Source organism: Drosophila innubila, assembly GCF_004354385.1.
Source record: "Drosophila innubila isolate TH190305 chromosome 3R unlocalized genomic scaffold, UK_Dinn_1.0 2_E_3R, whole genome shotgun sequence".
In the NCBI taxonomy this organism is placed as follows: domain Eukaryota; kingdom Metazoa; phylum Arthropoda; class Insecta; order Diptera; family Drosophilidae; genus Drosophila; species Drosophila innubila.
Window position 1 is genome coordinate 9,345,472 of NW_022995380.1, and position 14,882 is coordinate 9,360,353.

The 14,882-nt window shown below is 37.0% G+C and overlaps 2 protein-coding genes across 2 annotated transcripts; one reads left to right on the forward strand and one right to left on the reverse strand.

Annotated features, from left to right (window-relative positions):
• The first annotated feature begins 1,451 nt into the window (after nucleotides 1-1,451).
• LOC117792365 (acyl-CoA Delta(11) desaturase) lies at nucleotides 1,452-8,215 on the forward strand. Its single transcript, XM_034632475.1, has 4 exons — nucleotides 1,452-2,325; nucleotides 5,807-5,937; nucleotides 6,774-7,165; nucleotides 7,233-8,215. Exons 1-4 carry the CDS (start codon nucleotides 1,896-1,898, stop codon nucleotides 7,669-7,671), a joined length of 1,392 nt encoding a protein of 463 aa, XP_034488366.1. The 5' UTR covers nucleotides 1,452-1,895; the 3' UTR covers nucleotides 7,672-8,215.
• A 5,461-nt stretch (nucleotides 8,216-13,676) lies between these two features.
• LOC117790404 (trafficking protein particle complex subunit 1) lies at nucleotides 13,677-14,560 on the reverse strand. Its single transcript, XM_034629846.1, has 3 exons — nucleotides 14,405-14,560; nucleotides 14,184-14,326; nucleotides 13,677-13,948 (listed from the first exon to the last, which is right to left on the reverse strand). The coding sequence occupies exons 1-3, from the start codon at nucleotides 14,501-14,503 to the stop codon at nucleotides 13,753-13,755; spliced, it is 438 nt and encodes a 145-aa protein (XP_034485737.1). The 5' UTR covers nucleotides 14,504-14,560; the 3' UTR covers nucleotides 13,677-13,752.
• Nucleotides 14,561-14,882: the final 322 nt, after the last annotated feature.

Genomic DNA, 14,882 nt, shown 5'->3' on the forward strand with positions numbered 1-14,882 from the left:
AACATAAACACGACAACACGGGTGTCTTTAAAGTGCTTGGGTAGCCGAAATTGTTAAGTGATCGGGTGAGAGCAGTACATAAGTATTTTCGGGGTTTCGTTTACGTTACGTTTAAAAGATCGTAACGGGGCGGGAGATTCCTTTTAGTGCTCGCTTTTTATTTTAGTTCGCTGTTTTTCTTTAATTAATTTTGGTTTTGTCTTTTGTCGTTATGTAAAGAGAAAGCAACGCAGTCGCAATATTGTTGTCATTGTTGTTGTTGTTGTTGCTGAACTTCATGATTATCGAACGGTTTTTGACTTTGGTCAACAAAAAAGCCAAAGTGGAGAAGGCCACAAAACGAAGCGAACTACGTCTGCGAGGGGAGCCCAAATTTAAATAAAAGACACACATCTATACCTTTGTTCATATGTAATATGTATGTTTGTGTGCATGCCGCGATTTTGAGATTTTATAGGAGAGATTGATTGAGAAATTGTCTCATACATACATAATATGCAAATATAATCAACTGACAGAATTAGTCGCTGGGCCATCCGTGGGCCTCCTTATGGAAAGGCCCAAGTTTTGCACACTATTTTTCAACTGAGCCAAATTTATATGTATATTATACTCGTAGCAAATAGAAATCGGCTTAATCTTTACATAGATTTACATAAAACATATATAAATAGTTTTTATTTTATTTATAAATCATTTCGCATTAACAAATAGCTGGCTTATTCTATTTAATTCTTTGGCCAGTTGGCAACAACGGCATCCAAGCTTCTAAACATGCAAATAAGTTTCTCCAACATTTGGGGAGCGGCGATTCTCTCAGCTGAGCTTTGACAATAAAATCGATAACAAAACAGGAAGCAACTGAGATGAGTAATCGGCGACACAAGCAGCAGACTTCTTGTCGATTGTCTTTGCCGCAAAAACTACAAGCAATAGCAACAAGAGCAACAACAACAGCGATGGCAACGTAAAATCAACCGCTAATGTGGCTGATGCTGTGAGCGTCGGCAAACCGAAGTCAAAGCAGAAGCCGAAGCCCAAGCCCTGCCGAAGTCGTAACGAAGCTCAGTGCGCTGTTACAGGTGCCACCTAACATTGTGTTCAAGTGAGTGAGTGTGTGTGTGTGCGTGTGTGTGTGCGTATGTCTGTGTCTTTGGTCGCATAATCTTGGCCTTAAGTTTTGTTTCTGTCTCTGCTTTACCTTTCCTGAGTCCACAGTGCGCACATACAGCAAAAGCAACAACAACAACAGCAACAAAAACAAAAACAACAGCAACAACAACATCAAAAGCAAAACAACAACAATACGACTAGCATTCAGTCAGTCGGTCAATCAGTCAGTTTTTTCTTTTCTTTTTATTATACTTTTTTTTTTTTTTTGTGTCAGCCCAGCAGCAGCAGCAGCAGCGACGCTGACTGCAAAGCCAACGTCAACGCTGACGCCGGCATAGGGTATGAATTTTTACTTTTGGCTACGATCATTTGTCTACGGAACAGCGTCGCGTTGAGTTCGTTAGATAGTTGCAGCGCATAAACTCGACAATAAGTCAGGGTTTAATATAAAAAAAAAACCAATATAAAGAAATTAAACTGCGGTCTTGCACCAGAGACCACACATCAAACACATCAGAGCCGAAAGGGCCGCGACCAAGACAAGTGTTGAGTGCGCGTTTCACGACGGCAAAAGGCAAAAGAAAGGCGACAAAGCCAACAAATAGTACTTCCAGCTGCAATTAAATTTGTTTTGTGTGTAAATCTGTGAAGAAAGTTCGGATTTGGAGTGGCAATTACGAAACTTGGCTTTCCGCCAGCAAAAGTTCGTTTTGTGTGTGAAGTGAAACCGAAACGAAACGAAAACAAAAACCCAACAGATCCCAAGCACAAACCAATTGATAATGGGTCATCTCGCTACATCGGAGCGTGTGTGCAGCACGACGCCAGTGTCCAGCACAGGCGACGGAAGTCCGCCGTTGATGACTCGCCGTGCCAAGCTGAGCAGCGAGTCGCAGGCTCGTCGCGGCGAGGATTCTTCTCCGGAATCGATGCCACGCGCCAAGCAACAGCCGCCGCCGGTACAGAATAATATAATGGGGCCACCGGCGTCAAGGAATATTCCACAGCATTTAGTCGATTACATACCCAAGGATCAAATCGATATGGAGAAATACACGCGCAATTTTAAGGGCGACAATATCCTCGGCTGGCAATTCAATGCGCCTCTCAAATGGGACAAAGTCATTCAGATATCACTGCTCCATATCGCTGCCGGAATCTGTTTGATCACTTATCCGCTGGTCGAGCTGAGGTTGCCCACAGTCCTCTTTTGTAAGCATACGAATAACCTTAGCAAGATGATGTCTCAATACGACTTACATAATGATTTCGATTTGAGAAAGGTGTCGAAAAGAGTCGCCCACCTGTCCCCCGCCCTCTTCAGCCATCTACCCATTTAGTCCATCAATAACAACCACAAAATACAAAATACACAACAACGAAAACAGAAACCGAAACCGCATCGAGCATTTTGGAAATCACTGATGATTTTGGTTTTTTGTTTTGTTGTGTTACATTGTGTGTCTTACTTACTTATATGTATCTTCCATCTCCGATCTCCAATCTCTCATCGCCCATCTCTCAAAGCTCGTCTCTGGGACTCTCACTCTTACTCTCTCTCTTTGGCACACCTACAGTCATTATTTGCAATTTAGTGCGGTCGCATGTAACGAAAAGAGAGCAGAAAGCATTTTACACTCCACACTCTTGATTTTTTTTTTATTTCTTTTTTTTTCTGTCATCTCAAGTATTTCATAATTTCGCTTACATTTCATAGTTACATTTCGATGGCAATCGACCCTATTATTGAACTTAATTAATTGCTACTAAACATGCTTTTCTTCCAACTCCATCTCAGTCAGCGTCGGCATCGACATCGCCGTTAGCGTCGACGTCTCTGTTGGCTTTAAGTTCGCCTTCGCCATGTTGAAATTTCATATGGTTTCGGTGTTATAGGGTTTTGTTGGTATTGTACCCGTATTTTCATAAAATTTGGTGGCTTTGCAATTTCAGCATAAAATTTACTGACACAGGTGTACTATGAAAACGAAACGAACAAAGAAAAACACTGAAAAATCAGTTGACACATATTTAATTGGGGCTTACGAGACCACGAGTACGAGTCGAATATAACCAAAATATAATATTATACTCGTATTCGTATTATTCAAGGCTGCTTGTAAACCCGTGAATCGTACTTGTACATATTTGACTTTAGCTAGAATATTCTGAACTCCCTCAAGGTTCCGCAGCAAATACAAATACAAATGCAAATATAGTACAAATACAACAGAGATACACAAAATTAACAAACACCATCTTCCACATGAGCTCAGAGTCTCGGCACCATCTCCGACTTCCCACTCCCTCTTCGTTCCCCGTAACCATTTGCGTCTGAGCCATGGTCGCGTCTCAATACGCACGATTTATGACTATTCCCCACATGCGAAAAACCAAAAATTAAACAGAGACCAGACGATGACGACGACATCGACATCGCCGTCGACATCGGCGAAGCTTGACATTGAGATTTCTGGCCCCACATTGGGGCATCTTCAGATTTCGTTTTCTTTATGTCTTTGGCGTATCATTGGAATTTCCAGGACGATGCCTGGTCGATTGTAATTTAAAGCTTCTTGATCAAGCAAGTATTGTATTTTTGTATATTTATTACTTACAAGTACGTACTGGACCCTGAGATGATGGCTCCTTGTCTAGACATTGTAAGTCCCTTTTTAGGGCGGCGTTGCGCTCGTAAATATTTTGGCAAATTGCAGGTTGACGTGCAGCGTTTACTCAATGACCATATATAATTATCTTTAGTTTTTTTATACCCTGTAAATTTTTGTTAAGTATTGAGAGAGTTTTAATTTTTTTGTGATTTTATTTTTAAATTGTCTTCTCTGAACCGAAGAAACTTTAAACTTGGTTAAAGGGTATTTACGAGTCTCTGAAGCTGAACTTACCATTTTTAGTTTGGTTTTTTGTCGTGTTTAGCACAAAGAAGCAAGTGTAATGATATTAATTAATTTCTTGGGCGTTGATGTTATACAAGATGTTTCGCTTCACTAGCCACGTTTTAATAATACTGTGTGGCGCTAATGAAGCCTTACCATCTGTGTGGCAATATTGATGCTAATAAAATATGCAGAAAGCTGTAGGCATAGCTAATGTCTTTCCTGATAAGAGTAGGTAGTAGATTGTATGTAGAATTGGCCATTTTATTGAGATTATACGCATCTATTTAATCGAGCTTCAAATGGAATTTAAATAACCATGACAATAGCCTTGAATGGAACAGTGAACCATTTGTTAAATTGGCCATGGACTCGGTAAACTCTGGTTATACAACTTGCACTCTTTATTTGACTTTTAAATTATACACTTAGGAAAGTGGCAGAATACGTACCGAATGCTATTCCTCGATTCTAATTTGATTAAAATCAACCGTGTCGTTGCAGTTGGGCATACTTAACCTCCTAGCTTGGATTAACCCCCAATAACCAAAGGTGCAGCATTTAGGGATTCAAATAATCTGATTTAATTTTGTGGATTAATGATTCGATTGACGCCTGTTTTTATAATGATTACCTACGTATATTTTTATTGTATAATATTGGATGGTTTGAAAGTTAAATGGATAGATAGGTTGTTTGTACTCGTATGGGTATGGCAATTAATTTGAAGCTTTTTAGTTTTTGACCATTTCTAGCGATTTGGCTTGAAACTGGTTTGGATTGTCGCAACAAGCCAAGCAACAAACTTTTGAAGGTTAATCTTTCATTCAACCGGACTGCGTGTAGCGCCTCTGCGATTGGGATCAAGGAAGGGAAGGAGGGAAGCAACGAAATCGTTAATTTTTCATCAGTAAAATTGAGAAACGAATTTTAGTTTTTTCGAGCACTAGTACACCTGTCTATTCGTTTTCGTCTTGGCCATTGTTGCGAGTTTTTTGTTATCTCATTGATGTTTCTTCTATTGCAATTGTCACTGCCTAAGTATTGTCGTTGTCATTAGGCGCTGTTGTTGCGGAAAAATACTCAATCTCAATCTTCATCATATGCAAATATTGTTTCTTGATGATAATTGAAGTTGCCAGCTCGCAGCTTGTAGGCGTTAGTACTTAGAAATTTGTGTATCCCATAGATACATTGACTAGTAAGAAGTGAACAAATTACCGAGCAATTTACTTAACCATTTAATTAACTGGGGAATCCCAGCCCTAGTAAATGCAAATCCAGTGACAGCTTTCTATTAACTGTCACTGCCACAATAACAACCTCAAATACCAAGCCCAATCGTAGTCAAAGTCACATGTTCACTATGCTAGCATCAACGTCACGATCTTTATTGAGACGTGCCTATAGCAATAGCCAGCAATTAGCTGCATACTACAGATTTATCTCATAGCTACATGCATTTCTCACGCCTTAAGCTAATCAAAATTTTCAGTCAGTTTCTCAGACTTTCGACCTTGTACGAGGTACAGGGACTTTTATCTTTCGATCTGCTCTGCCCTCATTGTACGTTAATTTGACCAACAAATTAACACTATAACACAAATGGCTCCATTTCCGCAAAATGTAATTTGGTATTTTTACCTCTATTAAAATTTTATTTATTTTTCTTATTTAATTAGCACCACATTGTTGGGGGGTTTTTTTTATTTGTTTGTCAACGATAGTAATCATCGATGTTTTAAATATTTATCTATTATGTGTCAAAGCTTATAAGTTTTTCTTTATAATTTCAGCCTTCTTTATGGGCGGCGTGGCGGGCTTTGGAGTCACAGCAGGCGCACATCGTTTTTGGACACATCGCAGCTACAAAGCGAACTCCCTTCTACGGACTCTTCTGATACTCAGCTATTCAGTGGCTGGCCAGGTAATTTTACTTCGATAAAGTAAGCAATCAAAATTTTTAAATATTTGTCCTTGGAAAAATACAATTTATAAATTGGTATCAAATAAAATTCGAAAACTAAAAAATTAAAATATCAGTACAAATACTTTCCATAAGAAATATCAAATAAGTTAAAAATATTTTCTTTAACATAATAAGCATAATTTATATAATCTAAAATCTTATACCATCCAAAATTTTTTTTTTTATTTTTAAGCCTTTAGATATAATTTTGCAGTTACTTTTGCATTTCGGCTTTTCAGCCAACTTATTTAATTTATGTCTTTTGCTACAATTTTTTGTCACCTGCGGCAAAGGTTTCGTTTTTGATACCCTGCAAGCATTTAATACACAAATAGGGTATTGTGAACTTATACAAAAGCGGACATTGATGATGCTACAAATCAAAGCATGTTTTTAAAAACTTAAGGAGCGTCTCATTTTCCGAGTTTGAGTGAATAAACGAAGAGCTACATACAGAGTATTTGCAAGTTGTGCCTTCCATGCTTCTTTTTATTTTTGTGTCAGCTACAAAATAAATTTGCTGTCATGAAATTAACATTAATTGCATCATTAAGTACAACAACTTAATGCCTTTATGCCGCTTTGTTGGTGCTCGACTTGAGCCAAAGCTGTAAATGGAGAAAAGGCGCTATGTCAATTACGGCGGCAGCACAATAGATGCCTTGTGGATGTATCTGACATATTCATTTATCTTATTTAATGACTGGGCGACGCTGGCCGTCATAAACTTTGATATTTACTACCAACTTTTGTAATAACTATGGACAATTTTATATTTTTGTAACTTTTTGCAGAACACTTTGTATGATTGGGTGCGTGATCATCGTGTGCATCATAAGTATTCGGAAACGGATGCAGATCCTCATAATGCAAATCGCGGCTTCTTCTTCTCCCACGTCGGTTGGCTGATGATGCTCAAGCATCCGGATGTCCTGCGACGCGGCAGACAGATCGATATGTCAGACATTTTGGCCGATCCTGTAGTGCAATTCCATCAAAAGTATTTTATTTTGCTGAAGGTCCTGCTTTGCTTTCTCCTGCCCACCATAATACCCGTCTACTTCTGGGACGAGACCTGGTACAATGCCTTTGTCCAACAGTGCCTCTTCCGTTATGTATTCAGCTTGAACTTTACCTGGTCGGTGAACAGTGCTGCTCATCTCTGGGGATCCAGGCCATATGACAAGTAAGTGGACCTGGCTAAATGGCTAACTAAATAGTTGTTACAATTTCATTCTGTCTTCCGTGCTTAGACGCATCATGCCCAGTGAGAATATCTATGTCTCGATCATGGCCATGGGCGAGGGCTGGCACAACTATCATCATGTCTTCCCCTGGGACTACAAAGCAGCTGAGCTGGGCAACTACAAGGTCAACTTCACTACCATGATTCTCGATACATGCCAAAAACTGGGCTGGGCTTGGGACATGAAGCAACCATCCAAGGAGCTGGTTCGTCGCACCCTCGAAAAATACGGGGACGGCACACACGATTCTCAATTGGGAGCTGCAACACCGACTGCTGACAAAGTCATCAACAGCACCAATCAGAAGGTCGGACATCTGCATTATTCCGAGGTTCCTGATCCTGAACTGGAATACGATGCAGAGTCAAGCAGCACTGAGAGTGCCAAACTGGATGAGAATGATAACGAAAGCGAGCGACAGAAGAAAAAGAAGTTGGCAATCTAAAATGGGATTGCAACTGGATGTTGCCAAGGTTTACTTAAGGGTAGAACTCTGAAATGTACAACAGCAATACCAACACGATTGATGTTTTTCTAATTCTAACACTTAACTCATCTTATATTAAATGCGTGGTCTTGTCATACAAAGAGCAGGCCACGAATGGCTGTTCTATATATACTTATATATATATATATATACATATACATATATATCTGTATAGCCAAGTATCCGCATCTTGAGCGTCTTGGGCGTGGGCGGGTCATGGTCAATAATTTTATATTATTCATTAATATTTTATTTCTAATTGCATAATTGTTATTATTCTTACTTATTCTTATTTCGAAATCACACTTCAAAGTGCAAACGCGCGTCAGGACAGGTACTAAAAAAACCCGCACACACGCACATTTTCCTACACCTATACTTCCCCTCCCAAACATCCCTATCGATATCCATGTACTCCATATATTCATTTGTGTAGGTTTAGGTATTCTAGATTGATACGTCATTATTTAAGAAACAATTTACAATCTACAATTTACAAATTGACATTAAATAAGATTGTGAATGTAATAAAATAAATTTAAAAAATGTGTAAAATAAATAATTTACAAAACTCAAAAAATCGTTTTTTATTACTTATGAAAATTTAAAATTTTCAAAAAATGAAATATTAAAAAAAAGTTAGATACGTTCTTGATGAGGATCAGTGCTGCCATATTATCCTTTTCCGGACAAATTTGTCCCTTTTTAAAATGAATTTGCCTGAATTTTTCTGAAACATCCCCTATCCGGAAATCTGTCCTTTTTTAAATTAAATATTTATTTAACATTAAAAAGAAAATAAGTGAGTGGCATCCATGTTAAAGTTGACTCGATTTACTTGTAAGCGAATCAAAAAAGTTTTCCCAAATTCGAGAATCGTGCTTTATAGGGCTGGTTGCCATGTTAACAATTGCAGTAACGAATATTACAAATCTCCATTGTCAATTTAGCCTTATTTTCATATCTATTTACAAGTTTTTAAAAGTATCGAAAAAAATTAAATCATATATTTTCATTGTTTTGGGTTCTTACTCTTTGTTTTTATTTTTTAACATAGATTATTTATAAGACTCTTTTCCAATTTTAATATTTTCAACGGTTAAAAATTGACAACATCGCGGCAAAAACAGCAATAACACAAAAACGTATGTAGGGTATTATTCGTGTGTACTTAAAAACTATTGAAAAGGTGCAATTTTGAGATTTGTCCCTTTTTTCCTGTCCCTTTTTAAAATATTTGTCCTATATTTGTCATTTTTTCAGAGTCCGTCCATCCTGTTTTTCTTATCGACTAAACTATATTTGAGGTACCTTTACTGAATTAAATAAAGCATGAATTGTGTTGTAAATGGTTACTTAATGTTACTTCATATAACAAAAAAAAAAATTTTAATCTAAGAATGTCTGCAAGGGTATTAAATATTCGGCATGATGCAGATGTCTTTCTTTAATATTGGCAGTATTTCTGGAACTTTGAAGTTCTGAAAAATTAAAGAATTTGTGGATCTACAGCAAACATTTTACAGAAATTTCGTCAACAGACCTAAATCTACTTTTAAGGGAGTTACTGTTGAATAGTCTCTCGGGGAATTTGCTATAAAGATGGAATTCTGTAATTTCTAAAAGATGTTGTTTTAAGAGCAAAATAATAATTAGAAATTCCAAACAACAAAACAAAGTACAAAATAAGTAACAATAACAAGTCCAAACAATCATTTCCTAATCACTGGTTAACGGAGAAATTATACAGACCATAAATATAGCACAATCTCAATGTTCAAAGTCACGATAGTTTCTGGCAGGCAATAGGAAAGTTTCAGAAACGGAAACGTCTGGAAAATATTCCCATGCACAGCAGACTTAGATATTGGAGCTACTTACATACCAAGCCTACGTTTACTTATACATACGTAATATCATGAATATATCTCTGAGTATCTCTGATACTATTACATGTAGTAAACTGTATAGAGTTAAGCTCAGACACCCACTGACCCTTACAACCATACAATCTGAGCAAGTATTTAAAACGACTTCTCTGTTGTCGCCTACGAATAAAATTGTATTTGTGGCGCAATTGTTCGCTTCACGCTTCGATTAAATTGAGGAAAATGCAAATGATTAAATGCATCAGACTATTTAAAAGCCGACTTTGGCTACATTTTCAGTGCAACCGCCAAACTGTTTTGAACGCCCGCTTTAAGGCTAATTGACAATCAGTTAACTGGTTTTGTTAGACTATTGCCTACGTGACCAAAAGGGCATGTGACCAACTCCAAGACCATCTTTATATTGAACTGCAAGTGCAAGATGAGCTTTTTCTGCTGTACAGTCGACACAAGAACAACTGACGCAAGGAGCAGCTAGTTAATTGCTTCCTAATCGATAACCAAGCCAAGCTGAGTTTTCCCAACAAGTTGGCATACGTGCCAACTGCACGTAGGCCAGATCGAAAACCTTGAAAAGGTTCTGTGTCTGCCTTACGTACGCCAAGAAGGGGAATTCCTGATGCACCATTGTTGAGAGACACTGTTACTGTTGACTTCGATTCTGCCACCGCCTACTTGCCGCCCAAGACGCACAATTCATCAGCCAGCTCATGCCTCGTTAATTTTTATGCATTTTTTAACAAGTATTGTGCAGTCAGGCCTATGAAACGTCCCGTGGACATAATTACTATGAGTACACTCATAAAGTTACGGCTGCTATGCGCAAAAAGGTCGAAATCATTGCCAATACCAATATTTTTTTTTTTTTTAAGTCTGTCATCGTCATCTAATTAGCGAATAGTGTCATCTTATTACAGATGACGGATCTTGGGCCCTGTTATAAGTAGTTTACTGAGCCTCTTCATTAGTGACAACCCAGTAAACTCAAACGAACGCAATATAACTCTAAAAATTCGGCCCAAGAGTTTCACAAATATTACCTTTGACGTTTCAAATTATTTCTATTATAATTTTATTAAATACAATAAGTTGTCAACGATTTTTTTTTATTTCCAATCGAGTCCTCTATTAACTAAACACTGATAAACAAATATCTTTGGCATCTTCTATATGGTAAAATAATAAGTCAAGCATAATTTTAATGTATGTGGAGCTAAATTCATGTATTCATTACATAGACATCTAAATAACTAATCAAATTCAATAATTACTGCATAATAAAGAAAGCAGATATTCCAGAACATATGTGTAAAGAATTGAGAGTTAAATCGAAAGAAGAGCTAGAGGCAATACTACATAAGCGTACTGTGGCATATTTGCATATTAATTTACCGATTAAACGTGTTTTAATACAATAGAATGTTTTAAAGCATAGAATATCATATGGCGTCCAAGGTTTATCGTAGGTGTTTGTTCTAAATTTGGTTAGACAAGAATCGTATTTTGACCTCTACATGAGAGGAAAATGTTATACGGCAAATTTCAACGGCACATGTTGCCCAAACTTTATACATAATGATTATTTTCGAGTCTAGAATTCTTCTCCATTATATTTGGGCCTAACAACATGCATGTAAAATTTCAACGCATTTACATAATCAACAAAAAGTTGACATCATTAAAGTGAAATATAGTAATAATGATAAATGGTTATTCAATGCCCTTTCAACAGCCGCGTGGGTGACTCCATAGATCGTATCTCAGCTGTCATTTAGACTTAGTTGACAACTAAGCTAAACAATGGCGCTTTTCTCTCACTTTTAATTAACTTATCGTTAAAAACTCTAAAAAATAAACTGAACAATTGCTCAGGAAAGTTTGCAATTGTCTCTGAAAATAGTAAATTCCCAGGCATAAAATAAAAACAATTCACAATACTCTTTCTTGATAATTAAAAAGTTATCGTATTAAAAAAGATTCAACTATAAATAAACTGATAATCGTGAGGTATTTATTTGACAAAAATAAAATTAATTAAAAGTTAAAATAAGGATTTAATATTCAGGCGTGTTCCGGTTTTCACTTCCTATTTTATCGGATTTCAAAATATGTAATTCCTTACGTTTCATTTGGGTTTAACATTTTACTATAAAATTATATTTTATCACATTATTGGACTTAAATTCACCAACGCAAAGTGAATTCAGTACGCAAAATATTTCCAGATTGAAATAAGAACAGGCTAAAGAGTTTTACTTCAGACAAATCTTGCCAAAAGTGATAACCGGAACTGGGCTGATAATTTATGTAATACAAATACAATTTATAGGTACAAAAATTAGTAATCTCGATCGTTGAACTCGTATTCAGAGAGACGCTTATTATACTCAATAAATTTTCCTTGTTTTCATAATAATTTTCCCAACTGTTAATAACCTTGTCAAGTGATTGAAAATTATTGACTTGTTTATAATTTGCGTAACATTTGCAAAGGGAAACCGACGCAGAAAGTTTGGGCAATATGAAATTCACAAGAGCGTAACATCGAGATGGGGCCAGTGTCCAAATATTGGGCCCAAAACCCACCCGTCAACTAATTGGCATCTGAGCGCTGATAATCGTGATCGTGTCATCGATAAACAAAAGCAAAACAAACTTCGAATAGGCAAACAAGCAAATTGAAAGCCGTACAAGGAAAAGTTACCGGACTCACTCCGACTCTAACCGGTTTTTGGTATCCCAAAATCGGAATACCTATATTATAACATATACCTATGCTTGCAATTATGAATGCAGATTGTGAAAGGGAGTTAAGTTTTGTAATTTGCATGCTCAGTATGTATATTTTTAGATGCTTTCGATAGACAGATCAATCGCCAGGCCGTAATATACATTCGTAATATTTATAACTTTTTTCCATATTTGGACGAGTGCCTTGAAAATTCGTTACGAATCACAAAACCCGCATTTTACTTAGATTTTCATTGCCTTTGCGGCTTTGCAACATAGTTTTTGAAACCGGGTTTCATATTTGTCACAAGCGACAAAGCGACAAAGTAAAAAGATATTTAGACCAAAAACTGCAGATGACTTGCATGATTTTTGTATAAGTGAGACATCGTCAAAACAAAAACCAAAAAAATAAGTAAGTAAACAAGCAGAAATCTAAATACATATGTATAGGTTTATACATGTGTTTGCATAGATTTGTATATAAGCACATATATAAACGCTGTATGATATATGTTCGTATGTATGAATTAGCATTCCCATACTATTGTAGGTAACGGTACAGCACCGACTGGTTTTCAAGACAAAGCAGAAGAGTTTAGGCTATTCATGCTATCTCACTTTATCTGGCCTCCTCTGCCCTCTCATACATGGAGAGTTGTTTTTTTTAAAGCACAATTTGTGGCATTTTGCAAATCATTTTCCATAGTTATGATAGTTGCGCAAAACCCTTGATGCGAGTTGAGCTAGCATAAAAGTAACTGGTATGGGGGCGAATCTCGCACCGATTAAATCGTGTGAGGTAATAGCAACCATTTTAATACCCTTGCAGAGGTTATTATAATTTTGTCAAAAACGCAATAAAAGAGTCGGGTCAGACTTTATCACTATATTAAAATATAATTAAATAGAAAAACAATATTAAAATAAAAAAAAAATGTATGTTCATTAAAAAAAAAAATTTAATTGATCATTTTTTTTATTGGTTCTCTTCCAAATTCTGACCAAATTTGGTAAAAGTCAAAGTCTTCTAATGTATAGTTGTCATTGGTGAATTTTTTGAAAGAGTATTAAACACCCGTAGCATCGAAAATTATTTATTTTGTTGTTTTCATATGCGAATGCTGACGAATTTTGCGCTTAAAAACTAACTGCATGTACAGTGTACGCCATGTAATCATCCAGCTGCCCTTGCGCAAGTGAAGGCGGCACTTTTGAAATGCCGTTGTCATACGACATTTCGCTGTTTCCGTTGTGGTACAGATAAGCACATACCTGTACCATGTACATATTTAAGTGCCGAGCATAATCACTGCTTTATGAGCTGAAAACAACTGCAATTTCGAGAGGCTGTGACGCTTATGACACATAATTTGGGCGTTTTATGTACAATATGTATTAACTATGCGGTAAGCTATGTTTAAATATTTCTAATGCCAAAGATGGGCGATTGCTTGACAAACTCATCGAGCTTGCTTTGGAACAGCTCTGAGGTAACCACCGAACCGGGCATCCACAGTGGATCACGCACTACATACTCCACCCAAACTTTGGCGTAAAGTTGCTGCAGCAGTTCTTTCACGTTGATGGCCGATGTATCAGTGTTGAGTACAAATCTAAATAATTAAAATACGATATTCAATCAATGGAAAATAAGATCATACACCGTATTTAGCTACGTTCACAGCGTGTCACAAACGTGCCAGCTGCTGTCACAGGTAATATCCGACTATGTGAATACTGGTGTTCACATTGAAGATTATTCATTTCTGTGATAATGTATTTGGCTTTCACAGGGACAGTGTGACGCTGTGACATTCGGTGACGCAGTGTGAACCCAGCATTACTCACTTTAATCCCGAGGGCGTCTCCAGATAATGCAGTGCATAGCGATTTGTTTTGTAGTAGAGAAATCCTTCGCGCGGATCATGCGGAGATATCTTACTGACAAAGGATTTGATGGAAAAAAGCATGCCGTATGTTAGCTTGGCTTCCTAAGGAATAAAATAAGAAATTATACAAGTTTTAATAGTGTCTTCCTGTATGTTGTCATGTCGTTCATCAGCACCAACCTCCTCACGGGTAATGCCGGATTTCTTGGTACGATTCCACTCGGCATAATGCATTAGCGTTCCCATCTTGTCAAATATATATAGATTAAATATCGTCATTTTGTCCAAAATGTGGCAAATCCTCAACAAATAAATGACAACAATAAAATTAACAAAAACAATCGCTACACCACTGTTGCCAACTAAGCTATTTTATAGCTAGATCTGGCTATTTTCAGAGTTAGTGTGCTAAACAAAATCTCAAAATTGCTATAAGCTGGGAGTCTTGCTATTTTAAATATATTTTCAGCTAAGTTTTGCTATTAATATTTTTGGTAAAACGGTGCAACAAAACAAATTTAGATGGTTTCTAGACAGAAACAGCTATTGTTCCCCCAAGACTTGCCAACACTGGTGAGGAAGACTGCCACCCTGTCCAAAGGCTGGCACCCTACAGAATTTACCGATCTGGCAAAGTGAACCATTTTAATCAAATTGC

Bases quoted from the DNA above. Each gene is read 5' to 3' on its own strand.
- LOC117790404 (XM_034629846.1), bottom strand. From the start codon at position 14,503: ATGACGATATTTAATCTATATATATTTGACAAGATGGGAACGCTAATG. The intron at 14,327-14,404 runs GTTGGTGCTGAT...TTTATTCCTTAG, and splicing joins CCGGCATTACCCGTGAGGAG to GAAGCCAAGCTAACATACGG. The intron at 13,949-14,183 runs GTGAGTAATGCT...TTAATTATTTAG, and splicing joins GAGACGCCCTCGGGATTAAA to ATTTGTACTCAACACTGATA.
- LOC117792365 (XM_034632475.1), top strand. From the start codon at position 1,896: ATGGGTCATCTCGCTACATCGGAGCGTGTGTGCAGCACGACGCCAGTG. The intron at 2,326-5,806 runs GTAAGCATACGA...TTATAATTTCAG, and splicing joins GTTGCCCACAGTCCTCTTTT to CCTTCTTTATGGGCGGCGTG. The intron at 7,166-7,232 runs GTAAGTGGACCT...TTCCGTGCTTAG, and splicing joins GGATCCAGGCCATATGACAA to ACGCATCATGCCCAGTGAGA.